General features: G+C 40.7%; 2 protein-coding genes across 6 annotated transcripts in view; one reads left to right on the forward strand and one right to left on the reverse strand.

The window, feature by feature from the left end:
- The window catches only part of LOC109430162 (annulin), an 81973-nt gene extending 79879 nt beyond the window's left edge, over positions 1-2094 (forward strand). For all 4 annotated transcript variants that reach the window (XM_062849950.1, XM_062849952.1, XM_019706205.3 and 1 more), the window contains 4 exons: positions 40-423; positions 481-1130; positions 1192-1626; positions 1680-2094. In XM_062849950.1, the coding sequence (XP_062705934.1) occupies positions 40-423; positions 481-1130; positions 1192-1626; positions 1680-1892 (1682 nt within the window). In that variant the 3' untranslated portion in view covers positions 1893-2094. The remainder of the gene's footprint in view (positions 1-39; positions 424-480; positions 1131-1191; positions 1627-1679) is intronic.
- LOC109430164 (lipase member H) lies at positions 1935-20083 on the reverse strand. 2 transcript variants are annotated; one of them, XM_029871580.2, is made up of 4 exons: positions 19896-20083; positions 19082-19265; positions 2797-2987; positions 1935-2739 (listed from the first exon to the last, which is right to left on the reverse strand). In XM_029871580.2, the coding sequence occupies exons 1-4, from the start codon at positions 19954-19956 to the stop codon at positions 2102-2104; spliced, it is 1074 nt and encodes a 357-aa protein (XP_029727440.2). In that variant the 5' UTR covers positions 19957-20083; the 3' UTR covers positions 1935-2101. The 2 variants fall into 2 exon arrangements, with proteins under 2 accessions (XP_029727440.2, XP_062705944.1); XM_062849960.1 differs by having other exon boundaries at positions 19342-20015.
- Positions 20084-22985: the final 2902 nt, after the last annotated feature.

Genomic DNA, 22985 nt, shown 5'->3' on the forward strand with positions numbered 1-22985 from the left:
TTTGTTTATCATATTTCAATGTTACTTTCTTTATTTCAGAGAAACCACTTCGGGATGAGTGCGTTATGAATGATACGACGTTGATCTGGAGAGGATCGTACAATCGGTTGCGACCTTCGGTGTGGAAATTTGGGCAGTTTGAAAGGCACGTTCTGGATTGCTCGTTGCTGTTGATCGATAAGGTCGGAAAGGTGAGTGCCACTCATCGGGGTGATCCGATTCGTGTATGTCGAGCCATTTCGGCAGCGGTGAACTCACCGGATGACGACGGGGCCCTGCTCGGTAACTGGAGTGGTGATTTCTCTGGAGGAACTGCTCCTACCAAGTGGGTCGGATCTGTTGAAATCATGCAGCAGTATTACAAAAAGCAGAAACCCGTCAAATTCGGGCAGTGCTGGGTGTTTGCTGGAGTCGTTTCTACGAGTAAGGCTTATTAGTTAATCATTGCATTCATCATTACTCAATGCTGACCATTTTCAGTTGCCAGAGCGATAGGAATCCCATCGCGCGTAATTACAAACTACTCGTCGGCTCACGATACGCAGGCCTCGCTAACGGTAGACTATTTTGTGGACAAAAATGGAAAAGTCATGGAGGAGTTGAATTCGGATTCCATCTGGAACTATCATGTTTGGAATGAGGTTTGGATGCAACGTCCAGATTTGGGAATCAGCTCCGATGGCGACTACGGAGGTTGGCAAGCGATTGATTCAACTCCTCAGGAGATGTCCGACGGAATGTTCCGTTGTGGACCGGCTTCGGTGCTGGCTGTTAAATTGGGAGAAATTGCAAAGCCATACGATAATAACTTCTTGTTTGCTGAGGTTAACGCGGATAAGGTGTTCTGGAGATATACCGGACCAGCTCATCCACTGAAGTTGCTTCGGAAGGATGTTCTGGGGATTGGACATTTCATAAGTACCAAGGCCGTTGGGAAGTGGGAACGAGAGGATATTACTAGCAGTTATAAGTTTGCTGAGAAATCACAGGAAGAGCGTGATACCATGATGAAAGCGTTGAAGCAAGCCAATAGCGCGTTCAGTAGATACTACTTGAACGAGGACTTTAATGAAGTTTATTTCAATTTTGAATTGAGAGATGATATTAAGATTGGAGAGAACTTTTCTGTGGTTTGTATTATTTGTATAGTACATCAAGTTCAGGTAACATTTTTTTTCCAAACAATTCTAGATCCTCCAAATCAAGAATCGATCTTCAGAAATGGTCCATGTCGTCAAGGGTTCCTTAAACGTGGAAACCGTTCTCTATACAGGAAAGGAACGAGAGATGGTAAAAAACGACCACTTCACGATAAGCGTGCAGCCAAACACCGAAGAGTTCGTAAAGTTGGTGGTCACATTCGATGAATACTTCAAGAAGTTACGTGATCAAGCAGCGTTCAACATTTCGTGCTTTGCCACTGTCGAAGAAACGGAATACGAGTTTTTCGCCCAAGATGACTTCCGAGTTCGTAAGCCGGACATCAAGATCAAGCTTTCGGACACACCCGTTTCGCAGAGTCCGGTGGAGGTTACCATCTCTCTACTTAATCCTCTGCCAATTCCCCTGAGGAAAGGCATCTTCCACGTTGAGGGATCGGGGATTGATAAGCCTTTGATTTTCAAGGTAGGGTCGACCGGTGTTAATCTTAGACATTGTTTCAAGTATACCTTTTTCAGCATTCGGAGGTTGCCGTTGGAGAGACGATAACGAATACATTCAGTTTGACTCCGGAGTTTGCCGGACGTGCGACGATTGCTGCCAAGTTCACCTCCAAGGAGCTGGACGATGTCGATGGATTCCTTGCCTTCGAGGCTCAACCACGGCCGGAGGATGTGCTGATGGAAACTAGAGATAACGAAATCATTGCTCGAACGGATGTAATTGATTAATTGTTGGCGAACTCCGTTATTCTTCGATGTGTTCATGTGAAATGCATGTATTGGACGTATTTATTGAAAGCCAAATATCGAATGGATTTGTACAAGATTTGATCGTTTTTATGAATGTGTTATTCTACTTAGTAGCTTATACATAACCTTTTAATCTATTTTATATAAACTATTTATCGTAACAGAAAAGCAAGATCTTTCATTTTTTTCTACCTATCGAAACCTCTTCCGTAGGCAGGTTCTGCGTTTGTTTCCAAGAAATAAGAACCTCTCGCAGCTAGTGGAACAGCATCACCCATTGGTATTGGATTGGAAAGACACTGCTTATTCTTATAATCGTTCATATCTTCACAAGGCATAGCCATAAAGGCGTTTCGTCTATTTACCGACTCCGCGAAGTAAATGTATGCCCGTCCATGACTGCAGGCCCCAGTAAAGTCTTCCATTGCATTACATCCTGGCTGCGTTACACTACCTCCATTAGGCCAGAAGTCCACGTGTCCAAGATTTTTGTTATGTCCCAACATTCCAGAGCAAGTGTGAATCACATCCACGAACCGCGCATCAGTCGGATCGAGCAGCTTATCCGGTTGCATGTCCACGAATCCGGGCAGTGCCGGATCTAATCCTGATATACGTGAAACGCTCCCGGAATTAACTGCTCTTCCAGCGAATCCCGACGTGTGTGCTCCCAAACTGTGCCCAATGATGTGTACCGAGTCCAATCGGGTGCCCCGTTCGGCTACCATCCGGTCAATCAACGACCCAACATGACGGCCCACATCTTTGGTTGCGGATGCCGAACGGAAGTAGAGGGTATCCTGAGCCAAGGGACCCCAGTCCACCACTGCAAAACGGAAGGAAACTTGTTAGAAAATACAAGAGCACTCGACTGGTTTCATACCAAGAACATTCATATCTTGTCGCTGCAGGTAGGCATCCTTAATCTGCTGGCAAACGGGGCTGCTGACGGAATTGCGCCATCCATGGATGATGACTTTTGTGGGAAGCTGTGCGTCGTAGTTGCTTGCAAATTTCAGTGGTACAGAGGGATCGTTTTTGAACTTGAAGGCAATTGGGCTTCCTTTGGATTTTCTAAAATAGAAAAATATGGGCGTCATAATACTGTAGCCACTCTTCCCGTTCAGGAAAAAAAATCGGAAATCGTAAATTAACTAGTGTTTTGGTAAAACATACAATACCAAAAAACGAAAAGCTTCATGTACAACAAAGTTTTAGCTTTTACTCCCCATCACTTATTTGATTTATAACCAGATTCCACACTCCCTCCAAAACCTCAGATATATCTTTCGAAATTATTGCAGGGCATTCTTCGGCGATTCAATAGGAAATTTCTTCCAAAATTGCTACATAAGTTTGGGCTCATTTGGTTGAAATATGAAATTACCCAAGTCCTTCTAAGTTTGTATGAGAATTACTATGGCAAGCGATGTTTTTTATTCTATCAATCGTAATGTTTCCCCAAGTGCCTTGGAAGGTTAGTTTAATCCTAATTCTTCTGATTCACTCTATCAGCTACTGGATCACCTACAACTTTGCCGAATAGCTAATTGTGGAAACGACCCTGGAAAAGTTATACCCACATTTTGTAGTTCACCTTAGTATTCAGGAACTGTCATCGATCTCCAAAGGTTATTCAAATGAACTGATTTGGTACGTTGGATGGCATATGTGTTCCGTTGCGTCAAGTATTTAAGAAGCAAGAAATTTGGGACCTCTAACGATGTCAGAATAGAACTTAGCCGACAGCTGATTCCACCGCATCGCTAAAGGTAGTGCTTATGATGACAAAGTATCAGTTTTCCTCGAAAGAAATACAGCAGGAAACTGAACATTCATCACTTCGATGAGTAGCTCAATTTATTATTTCTGCGCGTTTTTTGACCAACATGAAGTACCATTTATCGATCAAGAGGCTGTCAATCCATTAATCCTCCCATGGAGCCACCATATCATCAATCAGATTGAATCACAATATCATCTGATGTCTCAGCATCAAAATCACACAACAGTGATTTTATTATTTATTCACCGTCTTCAACATTTAATGAGTTGCACAGACTGTATCTTATTTTAATGTTAACCTGTGATTAAAAGTAGGTTTGGAAATATTAAAATCAAAAGAACTTATCGCGTTGTTGAAAAATCGGCAGCACGAGAAGGCTATTGCTACTTTACCCTGTACGGTGGAATGGGATGTGAAGCAGTGCACGATGCGATGACGTAGAGTTCTACTGGGAGTATAAAAGCTTGCTTGCTGCAGTGGGCAAGCTTGCTATTTGGTGAAAACATTCGCGAAATGATGCGATTCGCTTTCGACAACGAATACGTTTTCACCCTTCCTCGTTTTATCAAACCAACCTCCCGTACGAATAGCACACGAATAGACTCGACGCTGATCAGCACTGTTGGCTGCTCCGTTTCGCCGTTGAGCTGTTGCGTTCCAGCCAAGCCTGTCTTGTCATCGCTTTCGATGCATTTCGATCAGCTTATCGCGATGCATCGTAGGCTGGAAACGTTAAAGGTATGGTGTCGGTGTCGGTTGCTTCTGTGTGCGTGTCGAGCGTTCGTGCCGTAGCTTCTAAAACCAACCCATTCGGTGTTGTTCGGCTGTTCGGGTGAGCATGTGGCGGCACTGACAGATGTGTGCAAAATCGTTTGTGAGTTACATCATGTTCGTTTTGCCACTTCTTTGCCTCTGGTCATCGCTGAGCAGTGTACAGTTCAATCGCATGCGATAAAAATACAATTGATAAGATGATTGAGCATTCGTGAGGTTATAATTTGCATCATTGGCAGTGGGTTTTTGCAGTTTATCCGATTCGTGATTAGGTCGAAACAAAATAAAGTTTGCAAAAAATTCTTCCTGAAGCTCAGGGTACTGAGGCCTACGAGCTTTCAACGATTATCACAAGGCGGAAGCCTAACTTGGTCGTTCCAGTGTAGCCTTCTCAAAGCGTAGCGAATGGAATATCGTTGTACTCGCTCGATTCGATCACCCTGAAGCCGATGATATGGTGCTCAGACTTGTACTGCATACTTTGCACAATAACACAGTCGGATAATTGTTCCCTTCGTTGTGGTAGTACCTAATGTTGCGGTAATGGCCATTGAGCACTGTTTCGACTGAAATATTTTCAAACGGTATTTTTAATAGATGTAATGTGCTTACACAGAAAAAAATATTCATGTAAAATTCAACAAGAAATCATGTACATAAAGGGAATGCTAGAGTTAGTGCATATTTACATGAGATATCATGTAAAATTACGTTACAATCGTGTAAATTTCCGCTAATAGTCACGTAACCGGTTGGAGTCCATGATGGTTTACGCGATGGTTGACGGAAATTTACACGATGGAAATGTAATTTTACATTATATCTCATGTTAAAGTGCAGTAACTCTACACAGATCGAAAAAAGAGTGTAAAATTCTGTGACATATGATGCACATAGTTGGAGCGTGGGATATCACATAAGTTTACATGGCATATCATGTAAAAGTAATAAAATATCATGTAAACTTCCATTATATGTCATGTAATTTAGCATGACTCTGTGTGTTTACATGACATATAACACAAATTTACATGATATTTCATGTAAACCATCATAACACTAAGTTTACATGACTAAACTGAAGTTTACATGACATGTAAATCTCATTATTTTTATCTGTGTAGCATTCCCTTTATGTGCATGATTTCTCTCGGAATTTTAAATACATATTTTTTTCTGTGTAAATTATGAGATTGCACCATTTGTTTGCTTAAGATTTGCCCAAAAACCTGTATTAAAAAAATATTTTCCTCGATATGTTTGCTGCTGTTTTCCTATTGTTGCGGTAGTGTTCCTAATGTTGCGGTATCTCATATGATTTCAATGGGATACCGTAACAATAGGAACAAATATCGCAACATTAGGAACAAATACCGCAACATTAGGAACACAATGTTCTTTCAGATAAAGTCGAATAAAATGCTCATAACAACCTCAGAGTGGCAATACTTCGTTATTTTCCCGTAGATAAAGATAGATTTTATTATTTTCAACTCAATCCATGTAAAAAGTTTGCTTGGGGCGATAAAATTGTGGTTTAAACATGAACCCAGTGCTTAACTCCTCCATGATTTGATCAATTGCCCTATACTGATTTGAGGGCATAAATATCATTGAAAGATGCAGTGATCCTACGTAGATATCCGAGTAAAGCGAAGGTTTTCGACGTAGTAGTAATGATGTGCTTATTGAAGTGTACTTAACTGTCGATCATAATACCCAAATCCTTGATGATAGTCACTTGCTCTAAAATCCTGCGCTGTCATAGAATAATCGAATATGCTGGGTGAATTTGATCTGGAGAACGATATGATTCTGCACTTCTTTGGCAACTGATCAATATCACGCTGAAGGGCACAGCAATCCAGTTGCGAAGCGATAGGTCTGAAGATTTTCAGATAAGATAACACATTTTGGGTAACTTTATCGAACGCTTTAGTGAAATCGGTGTAAATTGCGTCTAACTGTCAGTTTTTTTTCATGCTTTGCCTCAAACTCGTCACGAAATCCATATGATTGGTCGTTGTTGATTTATTTCTAACAAAACCGTGCTGATCCTCGGAAATAATCGGAATTACAGCTCTGTACAGGCCGTCATGAACAAACCATTCCAGAACCTTAGACAAACAGTTCAGTATCAAAATACCTCAATAGTTTTCTGCGTTGTGTAGGTTTCCAGACTTATGGATTGGAGTAATCGATGCTACCTTCCATAGTTCAGAAATTTCGCCAGATGATAGAGATCTGCTGAAGATAATCGATGCGGGCAGAGCAAGTACTCCGGCACATTGTTTGATAAACATCAATGAAAGGCCGTCGGGTCCAGAACCTTTGGAGGAGTCCAGATCCGATGGACGCCTGTAGACTTCTTCAACAGAAACTTTGATGAGGGACGTGTTCAGATGATATTATACAATTCGGTTAGTCACCTTATCTGTAATCATACGTGGATCATTGTTGTACACCGTTTTGAAGAATTAGGCCAATACATCAGCGGATTCTTTGCCAAATCTTGCTACAATGTTTTGAAACTTAACATCTCTCGACACACCATTCAATTGTCGACGCTCTTTTACGTAGGTCCAAAAGGTTGTTGGTTTAGTTTTGGCATTTTGCTCCAGGCCAGAGATATATCCACGACACGCGTCCCGTTTTGTTGTGGATCAGTAATCACCAAATTGGTCCTCAAGAAGGTATTGAGTGGCCCACGAATTGATTTTCAAATTAATTAAAATGTTGAAATTATAACAATCAGAAGTTACAACAAATTTTAATGTTTGAATAAGAATAAATTTTAACTACTGGACTAATGTATATTGTAAAAAAAATATTTTAACAGAATTGCCGTATCTATCTATAAATCTTTCCAGTATTTTCTTTTCTGTATCAGCTTAAAAATTTTACACACATTTCTCGGCATATTATTACTGCCATTTTTAAAATAAAAATTCCATCAAGGTTTCTATAATGATATATTTTGGAAGTTTTTCGGAAATTCTTCCAAAAACCCTCAAATTTCATCTAGAAATCATCATAATTTAAAAAAAAGGCTTCGATAAACTTTTAAGGAAATTTCAAGGCTGTGCCACACTGTTTCCAAAGGCCCAATTTCGTGATCGAAATTGTTTTGGGCATGAAAAATTGATTTTAGAGATTTGGTGCCTTGGAAGAAGTTGTTTGGTATATCCCTTTCGTGACGGACCATAAAATAATGATTATCTCAAATTTTCTCTTATAAACTTTACGTCCTCTAGAATAAAACTTTCTTTACTTCGGCTACTTTATCCATCTATGCACTTTTTGGGGTCAAATTAGGACCAGCACAATTGTGCTGGTCCGTCCTCAACCCGGTCGATGTTCTCTGAGTAATTGCTAAAAATTGCCTACTTTTAGGCGTTTTATGGTACAGAAGATTAATAGTAATTATTAAATCACTGCAATGTGTTAGTTTGTAGAAATTTAGACGTATAATTTCAAATCTAGGAACACGAGATCAGCTTGACAGGGTATTCAAATCATAGAAGTGAATAAAAAGAAGATAATAAGAACAGCAAATCCCTGTTCCAATCTAATTCATGATTTCAATAATATGGAGTAATATTATTCACCCAAGTATTCAAAGTTCTTTAAAAAACTCGTACAAGCTGATATCGTGTTCCTTGAAATGAAATTATATGTCTAAGTTTTTACAAACTATCACTTTGTAGTGATTTAATAATTAAAATCAATCTTCTATACCATAAACGCCTAAGAATAGGCAATTTCCGATGGAACTTGGACCGCCTTGGGGACGGAACAGCACAATTGTGCTGGTCCCACTTTGATCACCCAGAAATCTTGTGCTTTTCAACAAAGCACCACTTTTTCTTCGCCGTTTTGCAGAACTACTCTTTTTCTATCGATTTTTACTTCTGCATACTTAGATTAAACAAATATTTATAAAAATACGACAGATAAAACTTTTTCAACTTCTAGGGTGATTGTTTACTTGTTGTTTAACTTATTGTAGCGTTTTTCATAAACAATTCCAACCAAAGCTGAGGCTCAGAAATACAAGTTAGAGTAATAACTCGATCATAAAAATATTTACATCACATATTTTGAGGAAAAAACAATTGAAAAAAATGTGTAAAACCAAATTCTCAAGTCGTCCAGGGAAACCCTCAGCCCGGGTCGTCTAACTTGTTCACCGTCGAGGAGTTCATGTGCCTCGCTAATGAGCTTTTCACCAATCTTTCGAATTGCCAATCGAAGGCAATGCAATTCCTCGCCCTTAGCGAGCTCATCATCAAGTATGTCTACAATGGCTAATCTTAACTCACTCAAGGTCTTGAATTGGAACTGCCGTTCTATTCGAAACAAGGTTGAGGAATTTTTCCACTTCCTTGAGAATCACGAAATCGACATCGCTGTGATCACGGAAACCTGGCTCCAACTCAACAACTCAATGTATCACGACAACTACAGTATTGTGAGAGCGGATCGAGATTCGCCGGATGCCACCCGTGGGGGAGGAGTAGCGATTCTGGTGAGGAACGGAATTTCTTACTCCAAGCTGGAAACTTCGACGCGGGCGATCGAAGCTGTCGGCATAACTGTGGCGGCAGATCCAACACCAGTGAACATCATCGCTGTCTACTATCCCGGCTCGAATAATAGGGCAACGCTCTGCCAGTTCAGACGTGATATTCGCCAACTGTGCAGCATCGACGAGTCGTTCTTTCTGGTGGGTGATTTGAATGCGCGGCACAGGTTGTGGTACTGCGCCAAATCCAACAAAGCAGGACGAGTCCTGCACCAAGGGTATGAGTCCACGGACTTCTACATACACGCTCCGGAGACTCCCACCCGTATTCCTGCTGGACGGGGGAGGCCTTCTACCCTGGACTTGGTGATCTCCAACAACCTGGTGCAGATGTCGAGGCCGATAACACACGTCGAACTGTCGTCGGACCACCTGCCCGTAACCTTCACAATCAACGCTGAGATTCCAGTAGCCCCGGCGGGAAAGACCATCCGCTGCTTCGATAAAGCGAACTGGAGCACATTCGCTCGAAAAATCGATCTGGAAGTCGACCTAACGGCAGATTGGATCAACGACCTGGACCGTCCGGAGAAAATCGACGATGCAATCGCCAAAATCACCGCGATCGTAAAGGCAGCTGAAGAGGCTGCTGTCCCTACGCGTAGAATCCTTCCTAAAAAGAAGGGAATTCCCGACGAGCTGAAGCTGCTGATTCGTTTGAGGAATGTTCGGCGCAGGCAGTTTATTCGTAGACGTGACCCGCTGATTGGAGCGGTTGTACGCCACCTGAACAACGTTATTAGCACCAAAAGCGCAGAACACCGGTACAGGAGCTTTGGCTCCATGCTGAAGAATCTGGATAATGGCAGCAACAAATTTTGGAAGCTAACGCGCAGCCTTCGTAACACGGTCAAGTACAGCCCCCCGCTGAACGTCAACGGTAACCTCGTAGTGAGTCCATCACAAAAAGCCGAAGCGTTCGCAGCAACGTTTGCTGCCGCTCATAACAACGAAGAGCATGGCGATCCAGAAACTTCGGCGGCGGTGGACGCTGCAATCCACCAAATTCGCGCTGCAAGATCCCCCGTTCCTAATGCTGCCCTGGTCAAACCGAAAGAGGTGAAATCAATCATCCGCATGCTGAAAAACCGGAAGTCTCCAGGACAGGATGGCATCCGGAACACCTGCCTCAAGCATCTACCAAGAAAAGGATTGGTTGTTTTGGTCAAAGTGTTCAACGCGTGCCTGGCCTTAGGTTACTTTCCGGCCGGATGGAAACACGCCAACGTGATAGCCATCCCGAAAGCAAACAAAGATATCACCAATCCAGGTAATTACCGACCGATAAGTCTTCTGAGCAGTCTTAGTAAAGTCCTGGAAAGGGTAATCCTCGCACGATTAAACCGTCACTTGGAGACGGAAGAAGTCGTTCCAGCGGAACAATTCGGCTTCAGAACGGGACACTCAACAGTGCACCAACTTGCTCGCATCACGCAAAAGGTGAAACAAGGATTTCGAACGGGCAAATCGACTGGCATGGTTCTTCTCGACGTGGAAAAAGCCTACGACTCCGTGTGGCAAGACGCTGTCGTGTACAAGCTCTTCCGCTCGAATCTCCAACTCTACCTGGTCAAGATTGTACAATCGTTCCTTTCAAATCGGACTTTCGCGGTTGCCGTAAATGGTGAAAGCTCCAGCGCCCACAACATTCCCTTTGGCGTGCCCCAAGGATCAGTCCTGAGTCCGATTCTCTACAACGTCCTAACCTCCGATGTACTGATGGTAGATGGAGTATCGTACGCATTTTTTGCGGACGACACGGCTTTTCTGGTATCGGACAAAGATCCACAAATCGTCATTACTCACCTCCAAGCGGCGATGAACAATCTCCAGGAATTCCAACGGAAATGGCGAATCAAGTTGAATGCAGGCAAAACGCAGTCGATTTTCTTCACTCGGAGGCGTGCTGCTCAACACCTTCCCCGTAGGACGATCACTGTCAATGGTCAGCCAACTACATGGGACGATGAAGTCAAATATCTAGGAGTGCTTTTCGACAAGAAGTTGAAGTTCGACAAACATGTGAACTACGTCGCCGGAAAAGTTGATCGGTCTACCAAGGCACTGTACTCCCTGCTGAATCGACGGTCGAAACTGCACATCAAAAACAAGATGCTGGTGGTCAAGTGCATCATCCGGCCAATGTTCACCTATGCATCGGCAGTTTGGGGCAACTGTGCCAAGTCTCATCGAAAGAGGCTGCAAGTTAAGCAGAACAAACTACTCAAAATGGTTCTCAATTTGAATCCCTGGTACCCGACCGACGATCTCCACAAGCTAGCCGGTGTCGACACCATTGATGCCAGCATCGAAAGGGCCACGAGATCCTTCAGGACGTCCTGCGAGATGTCAGCAAACCCGCTCATCGGAGCACTCTCCCCTCAAAATCTGTGATATTAGTTTTAAGACATTCTGAAATCTAGGGTTTTTTTTAAAGTCTTTTCCCTAAAAAAGCTACATTTAGCTAGTAATTTCTGTTATTTGTATTAATGTATCTTAAATGAATTTGTATTGTTCTCAGCTGAAAGGTAAACCAAATCTCTGAAATGTAAATGTAAATAATATGTAGTAACGTTGAATTCCAGAAATAAACTTAATTGAATTGAATTGAAAAACAGCACGATTGTGCTGGTTCGTCCCGAAAGGGATATCAGAGCCCTTCTTTTGGAAGTATCACTGATGTGATTAATCCACCTAAAAGTGAGATAGAAATTCATTTTTTTTTCATAAGTGAAGATAGCGTGTTTATGTCTTCAGCAAAGTTGTAGAAAATGTCATTATGAGGAAACTTACCGAACAAACTTTTGCTCTATCTGCTCAATTTCTAGAGATATGGGCCATTATTTGTGAATGACCCTTTAAAATCAGTTTTTTGGGCAGCCAATTAATTGTCCCATAATAAATTAAAAAGTTTCCATAAATAATTCGAAAATTACCAATAAATAATTAGGGGTGAAAGCAATAATAAACTAGAAAAGTTCCATAAACAATTCAAAAAGCGCATAAATAAATCGAAACTTCCCATAAATAATTGATTTTCTAGCAATAAAAAATGTAAGAATTTCCACAAATAAATCAACAATTTCAATAAAAAACTATATTTTTTCCAACAAAAATTTTCGAACATACTGCATTATAGAACTATGATAGAAAGACTGAAACAATTGTGCAATTTAACAGACAATCGCTTGCTGTCCGAACTCGCTAACGCTCGTCGGACTTAAAAAAGGGATAACATCTCTGTTCGCATTATACCGGGCAAATTCTTGGATCTGTGGATTGCCTAGAACCGAATCGACGCAGTTACGGCGCATCGGATTCCGGAAACATCGGCGGCCTTATGCCGCCTCAGTTCCTCAATCCTCTATGCGGCTTCGCCGCATGGCTCAGCCGGTACTTTTATTTTGCTCATCAGTTCATTCATTCAGTTATTGCTAAATTTTCAATTGCTTTTTTGATGTTTTTCAATTGGGAATTTTTAAATTATTTATGGAAAAAATCAGATTTATTTATGGAAAATTTAAACTGTTTTGGTGGAAACAATATAGTTATTTATTGCAATTATTGAATTATTCGTGGAAATTTCGACGTTTTTTATTGCTCGAAAATCAATTATTTATGGGAAATTTTGATTTATTTATGCACTTTTTGATTTGTTTATGGAAATTTTAAAGTTTATTATTGCTCCCACCCCTACTTCTTTATTGGCAATTTCTGATTTTGTTATGGAAAATGATCACTTTTTTATGAGTCGTTTATATTTTAGCCGTTTTTTTGTTGTAACTTTTTCCAGACATTTTTGGGAATTTTCAAATGTTCTACAAAGTTATTAAGTATGACAAAATACGTGTTTCTTCTGAAGACGGCAACATTGTATCTTTGATAGTTTTTGAGATATTCAATAATTTATTAAAAAAATAGCCTTTTTTACGGCTTTGTGACATTTACAGAGGCAAAATGGGGCAAGATTTTTCAATTGAATATGAAAGAAGTTTATAATAGGTGTACATTTTGTTTCAACTCAGGCTGGACACTTACTTCCTTGACAGTAAAATTGAGCTATGAAATATTTTAGTTCGTAACTGAAATTTTCAAAAAACTCAAAAAGTATTGAAGATAGAACTTTGTCGTCTTTAAAGAAAACATGTATTTTATCATATATAATAACTTCGGAGAACATTTAAAAATTCATAAGAATGTCTGAAAAAAGTTACAATGAAAAAACTGATATTTAGGGGTCGTTTTCAGGAAATGACCCATATCTTTCAAAATGGAGCATATAGAACATATGCTCTATATGCATAATATATCTCGGCACATGTCGGCTTGTGGCACAAAGCCTCTGCGCGAGCGGATCAGCTTCTCGTAGAACTTTCGTGTGTCCTTAGCGCGGTACAGCTCTTCCATCGCTTCGCGATCTCGTTCTTCCTGCTGGCGCTTCTTCATCCGGAAGACTGAGTTCTGCCTGTTCCGCGCCTGTTTGTAACGTGCCTCATTCGCTCTCGTACGGTGTTGCAGCATTCTCGCCCATGCTGCATTCTTCTCGTTTTTAAACTGTTCACATTCGCCGTCGTACCAGTCGTTTCTGTGATTCGGAGTCGCGAAGCCTAGTGCTGTAGCCGAGGAACTACCTATGGCGGATCGGATGTCCCTCCAGCCATCTTCAAGTGTAGCTGCGCCAAGCTGCTCTTCCGTTGTTGGTAGGGCCACTGCTAACTGCTGCGCGTAGTCTTGAGCCACTTCTATGTTACGAAGTTGCTCGATGTTGAGCCGCGGCGTTCGACTTCGACGCGTGGTGATAACTGTCGAAAGTTTTGAGCGCATGCATACAGCGACTAAGTAGTCATCCGAATCTATATTCGCACTGCGGTATGTGCGGACGTTGGTTATATCTGAGAAGAATTTACCGTCGATTAGAACGTGGTCGATTTGGTTTTCTGTTTGATGGTCGGGTGATCTCCAGGTGGCTTTGTGGATATCTTTGCGGGGGAAGAAGGTGCTTCGGACTACCATACCACGGGAGGCTGAAAAGTTTACGCATCGCTGGCCGTTATCATTCGATACGGCGTGCAGGCTGTTTCGCCCGATTACCGGTCGGTACATTTCCTCCCTTCCTACCTGCGCGTTCATGTCGCCGACAACGATTTTCACGTCACGCGGCGAGCAACAATCGTATGTTTGCTCTAACTGCGTGTAGAACGCTTCTTTCTCGTCATCGGGTCTCCCTTCGTGTGAAAGAAAATTTACACCTATTATAAACTTTTTTCATATTCAATTGAAAAATCTTACCCCATTTTGCCTCTGTAAATGTCACAAAACCGTAAAAAAGGCTACTTTTCAAAATAAATTAGTAAATATCTCAAAAACTATCATAGATACAATGTTGCCGTCCTCAAAAGAAATACGTATTTTGTCATATTAAATAACTTTGTAGAACATTTGAAAATTCCCAAAAATGTCTGGAAAAAGTTACAACAAAAAAACTGATTTTAAGGGGCCATTCACAAATAATGGCCCATATCTCTAGAAATTGAGCAGATAAAGCAAAAGTTTGTTTGGCAAGTTTTCTCATAATGACATTTTCTACAACTTTGCTGAAGACATAAACACGCTATCTTCACTTATGAGAAAAATCGATTTTCTATCTCACTTTTAGGTGGATTAATCACATTAGTGATACTTCCAAAAGAAGGGCTCTGATATACCAAACAACTTCTTCGAAGACACCAAACCTCTAAAATCAATTTTTCATGCCCAAAACAATTCCGATCATGAAATTGGGCCTTTGGAAACAGTGTGCTCCTTTCGAAAAACTGTCAAATATCCCCACAAATCTTGTGACGTAGGTATCAAGTATAAGAAGGCCGGCTCCAGAGGCACGTAATCCTCCATTTGGGATATTTGTGCCATTGCCAAAATAAGTGCCTATTAAATCATCTACCTGAGAGAAACGGAAAGAAATAAGGATTTGGATGGGTATAGGGAAAGGTAGGGAAATAAGTAAAATACCCTGGAACAGCGCCCTGAAAAGGGCACTGTAATAACGCATAAAGCGAAACAGAGCCTACAGCCCTGTGGGTTAAGGACAACAGAATATCCTGAAGGTTCAGGTTTCTGAAGTAAGTTTCACTTGATAAGTGTTTACCGAATACTCGGAAACGCAGTTGCGCAAAAACTGGACAGTTACATATCAAATGATACGAAGTTCCATAATTGGATTCACAGCTATAACATACAAATGAATCAGCTTGCTGAATATATCCGCCATTTGATAGCTGAGTCGGCAGTGGCCAATCAATGCTTTGGCCAGAATGCTGCAATTCTGCTTTGGCAGATTTGTAAGATACTTTGCCATCCTTGGAGATGGACCAATACAATACAATTTGGTTTGACGACATGACTCCAAATTATTCCAGTATTGTCTGTGTTGAGTGGCAGCCCAGGTGTGAATCTGAAGGTTTACCCAACATTTCGATATCAGATTAGCTGGCCCCATACAAGGTGAACAACAGCGTTTGCTGAATTCAGCTCCTCGATTTGAGTTCGACAAGTGGGTCTCCAGTTAGCCTAGTGTTTAAGGCTATGGATCGCCAACCCGGAGACGGCAGATTCGATTCCCGTTCCAGTCGGGAAAATTTTCTCGACTCCCTGGGTATAGTGTACTTGTGTACTTGTGTACTTGCCTTGTGTATGTGTACTTGCCTCACAATATACAAATTCATGCAATGGCAGGCAAAGAAAGCCCTTCAAAAAACCTGTGGAAGTACTCAAAGAACACTAAGTTGAAGCGAGGCAGGCGTCAAGTCCCAGTGTGGATGTACAGCCATAAAGAAGAAGAAGAAGCGGTAACTAACTTCGACCTAGAGTTGGTTGAATCAAGTGCTTTAATAGCAGCCTGGCTATCTGAACAGAAGTAAATTACTCTGCCGATTATGTGCTGCTGAAGTGTTGATTGCATTCCGCACATAAGAGCAAAGATTTCGGCCTGAAAAACAGTGCAGTGTCTACCGAGTGAGTAGGACTGATACAGCCTTAGCTCACGAGCGTAAACACTAGCACCTGCTCGACCTTCGAGAATGGAGCCATCAGTGCAACATACAATGCCGGCTGAAATACTTCCTTCCAGATATCCAGATGGCAACTCTTCCCAGGAAGGGAATTTCGTGGAAAATGTACTATATGGAAAATCAAAAGCAATTGTACGATCACTTGAAGCAAGGGCACATTTTTGTCCCAATTTACCAAAAGTAGAAACAACGAGGTGTGTGTAACTTTCATAAGTTGTGATAAACGTACATTACGTAACCCTCAAACAAAAAAAAAGTTTTGTTTCTGTTTATTTGTAGTACTCTTCTATTTTTGGAATAGTCTAAGGAAGGTTTAGGTGCCCAAGTTTGCAGCTTCAGTTAACTCTTTGTTCTAAAAATTGAGATAAGATTCAAAGTTTCTAATACATTTAATCAGTCTGGCTCCAGATATAGTGGTAATTTTATGCTTCTGCAGAACTTTTAAATCTACTTTGAAATTAAATATCAGTTGAAAAAAAAATCACAGCGAGTGGGTGAACATCAAGTAGTTTTTAGAATTATAGCACTGCTGGACAGTCAGATTAGTCCTCTTGAAATGTTTAATGTTATCCTTCATACACACTTGTTTTATTTCCATTTTTATTGAAATCACTTTTCAGTTATTCCGTTAAACTTCAGATTATCGACATTTACTGAATTTCACAGAAGTTTAGCTTTACTACGTTCGGTAAAGATAAGGTTTTTTGCTTATTATACTCCAGACAAGACCTAAAATACAATTTTTTTATAATATTACCGAAAAACCGAAATTTTAGAAATAACTCTTCTAGAAATGGATTCTCCAATGGAATATTTGAAAATTAGAAAATGACTAGCAGTAACATTCGGCATAAGTTAATAAAAACTTCGCGACCCACCAAAAATCAGCCCGCGACCCACCAGTGGGTCGCGACCCATGGTTTGAGAAACGCTGCCCTAGTAGATCGAGTACCCGGAGACGGTATGTGCAAGAAAGTGTTACTTGTTTGAGATGAATGTGTAGTGGGGCAACATCAAAGAGAACTTCGAGCGCTGCCGTGGGAGTAAGAGAACGCTCCAGACATCGCCATCAAGCATATCTTTTGGAGATGGCATTATTTTGAATGTATTCTTCTCACTTCGCTCTTTTGCCACCACACATTACATCCATAGGCCAATATTGGACGAAAAACAGTTGTGTAAATTCATTCAATAACTAGGGACCCCAAGTTGTACCAAAGGTTCGCCGGCATTGCCCGAAGGCCATACAAGCTTTCTTGATTCTGAACTCAACATGAGGTGTCCAGGAAAGCTTGGAATCAAGAATGACTCCAACGTACTTTACCTGTTCAGACACACAGATTTCAGAATCAAAGAGACGTAAGGGTCGAACACCATTACGGATTAGCTCTTCCGTGAAAAGAACAATAGATGTTTTACTCGGATTAACCGCCGTATTGGCGACACCAACCCTCAACTACTTGAAGAGCGCTTTGCATCAGATCGAAAAGGGTGCACTGCACATACCAACTAACAATGTTAGATAGTCGCCGGCTAAACCATAAGTAGGAAAACCGCTATTATTGAGTTGCCTCAATAGCGTATCTGCTACAAGGTTCCACAAAAGCGGTGTCAAGTATTCCCCTTGGGGGCATCCACAAACACTCAATTTCCTAATCGCTGCTTGACGCAATGTCGAGAAGAGATCGGGTAAATCCGATTGGAAATCATTAATCATGACTCCGTGCGGCTTCCAATATGCCATCGAAAGGCACGTTGTCAAAGGTACCCTCAATATTTAAGAAAACACACAAACAAGATTGCGTTTGAGCGAATGCTTTCTCGATATTTTTAACAACCTTGTGTAAAAGAGTCACAGTGGACTTACCAGATCGGTAGGCATGTTGGATCACATGAAGAGGCACGTTAGCCAAATGAACATCACGGATGTGAAGATCGACAATGCGTTTCAGAAGAAAAGAGTTCAAACTGATAGGTCTGAAACTATTTGCTTCTTCATACGACGCTCGACCCACTTTAGGAATGAACTTTACAGTAACATTCCGCCAGGATTTGGGAATATACCCTGTAGCAAAACTGCAAACAAGGACTTTTTCAAAACATGTTTGAAATTAACAAATCCGTTCTGAAGCAAAATATAATAAATCCCATCTGCTCCAGGAGATTTGAAAGGAGCAAAGCTATTGAGTGCCCGCTCAATCGATGAGTTATGATACTCCGAGCCGAAGCCAGGGAATCATAACTACAAGAAAAGACATCAGGTTCATCCGAAGATGTAATATCCACACATCCGGAGAATTGTGTACTGTATAAACATTCCAAAACTTCCTCATCAGGGGAAGTGAAATCGCCATCTGGCAAACGAAGTTCGTTAACTTCTAAATCCTTAGATTTTGCAAGGATTTTGTTCAATCGACTGACTTTACTCAAACTGGAAACATTTGTACTAAGGTTTTTTTCCAGCTGGATCGTTAAGCAGACCGAAGAGCTTTATGGTAGGTCTTGCGAGCTGTCCTGAAAGCCTCCGATCCAGCCGAACGTCGTCTGTTCCAACTCTTTCTACATTGTTTCCTGAGCGTGGCCAGATCAGAGTTCTACCAAGGGTTTCCCCTTGTGGTCTTCACAGACCTTAGAGGGCAAGATTCTTCAAATGCTTCTATGATGAGGGCCGTTGTAGTATCAACGGCATCATCTAAATCACTTGGAGTGTCATTGGATGGTGAGTATCCATGAAACTTAGCCGCAACCAAATCAGTGAAAAGATCCCAGTTAGGCTCGCATGAAAAAGTGATTAGAAAAATAAATTTGAGATCAGCACGTCCTTAGGTATTGAATATATATCATAAGATCTTTCACATCGCAAAAAAAAATATATCACTCTAATACTCACTTTCTGTACATATAGAATACCACTTGGTCACTTGGCAAAAAAAAAACATATCACTCTAATACTCACTGTCTATACATATAGAATGTCACTTGGTCGTTGACATCGCTCCAGATATTCTTTCCATCCGAAGATGTATCGTTTGGTGTCGTTAAGTCCACTACGTGCGGCACACCTTGGTCATCGGGCAGGAACATCCACGTTACACCATAGTTTGGATCAATGCTCTTCAGCTGGTCCATGTTACATTTCACTACGGGTAAAGAGACACAAACAGTCGTCAGTCACCAATCTACAGTTTACACTATATCGATCAAATCAATTCCCACAATCAAAGATGTTCCTCATAACCACGTGCTGACAGAGAAACGGAATCAGGAAATCAAGCATTGTTTTCTTCTGCGGAGAATCCTCGCGACCCGTCGTCGTCGTCCGATCTGGTTCGATCGTCCAATCATTTTGTATGGCTGCACCGAACTGCGCTGAACTTGACCGCGTGGTAATAGCTTTTCATCCGAAGGCCGAAGTAAATGACGATGGTCGTTAGTTCGCGCCACTAGATAGATCACTGACGGAACTGTGTCGGAACCGTCGCACAAGCTGGAGCTTAGAATGAGGATCATTAAACGAACACACCGAAACCTATAATGTCGGTAATGACAGTTGACGGCGATTTTTTAGGGTAGCAGCACTTGGGGAACGCATACCGCCCCGGTAAATGATTGAAAGTGTTACGAATGCGCGTGCGAATCGAGAGATATGATGATCATCGATGAATCGGTTGTCCAAGGTAGAATAACAAATTTGGTAACCCGGTAGCGCACGCTAGACTGCATACTAAATACTGTCGTGATTTAATAAATTAGACAAAGGTATTTCTCACCTGATCCTAAAAACAGAGATAACCATAGCACAGTAACAGAAACAATCCCTGGTGGTTTCATTCTTGCGAATGTTCTATTTGCAAATTTCGAAAAGAAACTAAACCTTCACGGTCGATGCTTCATCGGTTTTAAGCGGTTGCTTTTCGGAAAGCAATCAATGAACATGAAGAACATGGCAGTTTGTCGTTATCAATTTCCCGCGTGTTCAACTGAAAAAAAAAAAATGTTTCTGTTGAAGCATTTGAGGAGGAGCATTATGTTATAAGGTAACAGGTTCGTCTGCTTTGTTTTACTAAGTCCACTCCGTTGTATGGAATAGCGCAAGAAAACTTATCATCAACGACAGTCGAAAAAAAATGCTCCAGGCACTGCACTTTGTCAAGCAATCAATTATGCAATTTCTTTGTTTTTTTTTCTACAGGGGATAGACAAAATGATCGGGCCAGGCAAAATATTCGCTTTTCAAAAAGTGTTCAACTAGCTGTAACTTTTCGAAAAGTGCATCAAATATTCTCAAATTTTTACTGTAAATTCATCAACTAGATGTGTATCAGTGGTTTAAAATTAGAAAAGATCGGGCCATTCTCCACGAAGTTATAAAATTCTTGAAAAAGTTAAAATTATCCGATAGCCAACTTTGGGCTGTTATATCACCGGATTCAATGAACCGATTGAAATGAAATTTTGACCATTTATGACTTATATAATGAGCTATGAAAAACCATTTACTTAACTTAATATTTTTAACACGGAAGAAAATTATAACGATTAGATTATTTTTCTAATAAAACACAAAATTTTCCAAAATATCAACATCGTTTTAAAATTCAAGATGCAAATTATAGTTCATTTAATTTCCCTCTAATTGACTTATATATAAATGTGTTTTGAAGGAAAGTAACAACATAGCCACCAATAAATTGAAAAAGTAATAGAATGCATATTAAAAATGGACCAACTTAATAAAAAATCGTGAAAAAATTTAAATCGCTATAATTTTGTCTCTTGTTAAAAATTTCAAGTTAACTCAAATGTTTTCCAAAGTTCATTATATAAATTTCATTTCAATCGGTTCATTGAATCCGGTGATATAACAGCCCAAAGTTGGCTATCGGATAATTTTACCTTTTTCAAGAATTTTATAACTTCGTGGAGAATGGCCCGATCTTTTCTAATTTTGAACCACTGATACACATCTAGTTGATGAATTTACAGTAAAAATTTGAGAATATTTGATGCACTTTTCGAAAAGTTACAGCTAGTTGAACACTTTTTGAAAAGCGAAAATTTTGCCTGTCCCGATCAATTTGTCTATCCCCTGTACGTCTCTTGGCCGCGAAGTTTCTATGACGTATCAAATATGCTGTGAAATATGAAAAAATAGCTATTAATTGGGTAGTTCCTGATTAGAAGCTGGTTTTTCTTTCCTTCAGGGAAATTGAATTTGAGGCATATGTAACTGTCAATCAATAATACCACGGTTTCATATGTTGAAGGTGTGAGTCAGGTGATATCTAATTGAAAATTCTTGCACTATTTGTGGACGTTGAAACTGAACTTCTTATAGAATGCAAGACTGTGCACCCCTCTCTTACGTCTGAGTTCATATACTAGGCGCCCCTTAACCTTCTTATGTGATTGTGCGAAACCTCTTCCTTTTCGTCTTTTCTTTTATGTTTCTATAATGGATTCATCATCAGGAGTTTTAAAAGTTAAGTTTCCAAGGATCACCTATAGGACCTTTACTTTTTATATTATTTGATAACGATATTTCGTTCATTCTTAAGCATATAAATACTTTAATATATGCTGGCGATATGGAACTTTTTTTATTCTGATGATAAATCGACTGTTTGGTGAAATTGATTATGTTTGGCTACGCTGTCGTTTATTGAACAAACGACGTTTTAGTTTGCCCGACGTTTCGACACGGGGTTTGTGTCTTCATCAGGGGGTAAATATTTGTATTCATCGCTATTTGTCCTATGTTTGGTCCAACTGTAACTGTCGGGTTTAGCGGTTTTAGGTACATGACTTTTTAATTTCCAATTTTTCCCGCACAACTTGTACTGCCCAATGGCGCAACCGCGTGTCGAAACATCGGGCAAATAAAGAACGTCGTTTGTTCAATAAATGACTGCGTAGCCAAACATAATTAAAATCACTTTTTTTTGTGGAAATCACAAACGAAAAAGACATGGAGGACACTTATCTTAGGGAATTATGTATTTTCGATCAATGGTGTAATAAAAGTCTATTGCAGTTGAACGTCAAAAATTTTAAATTGATTACGTTTAGTTGTATCTTTGGCAAATCAGGTAGTTGTAAAGTGTGACAGAATTAGAGATTTAGGTGTTATTCTTCACAGATCGAAAAAAGAGTGTAAAATTCTTTGACATATCATGCACATAATTGGAGCGTGGGATATCACAGAAGTTTACATGACATATAATGTAAAAGTCATGAAATGTCATGTAAACTTCCATTATATGTCATGTAATTCAGCATGACTCTGAGTGTTTACCTGACATATAACATAAATTTACATGATATATCATGTAAACCATCATAACAATAAGTTTACATGACTAACATGAAGTTTACATGACGTGTAAATCTCATTATTTTCATCTGTGATTGATTCTAACATACACTTGTACTAAGCTAGCATTCACAAGTACTCCTCCAGCCTACAGAGCCTCTTTGCAACCAAGCTACCAGACTCCTCCTGGCTCCTAGCAGATTCTGCTACCAGGCTCCTAGCTACGTCTGCTACTAAAAAGGCTATCAAGCTCCTCCTGGCTTAAAGCGTCCTCCGCCTCAAGTACCTTCTGCGTCCATCGAACAACCAGTGCCTTCTGCCTCGGCTCCAGCGCAGGTCCCACGCGGCTGTCAATCCTCACCGAGTGTTGGTCCCCTCACCGCTTCTTGGTGTCTCAACGAATATTGGCACCAGCCTCATTGCATCTTTACACCTCATCGGGTATTGGCCTCCTCATCGTGTCTTGGATACCGCATCTTGGTCTCCTCGCTTCCCGAACCAAGACCAGGGCGTCCCTGGGCCCATAACCACAGGCGATCCCAATCTC

This window comes from Aedes albopictus, chromosome 2 (genome assembly GCF_035046485.1).
Source record: "Aedes albopictus strain Foshan chromosome 2, AalbF5, whole genome shotgun sequence".
NCBI lineage: Eukaryota > Metazoa > Arthropoda > Insecta > Diptera > Culicidae > Aedes > Aedes albopictus.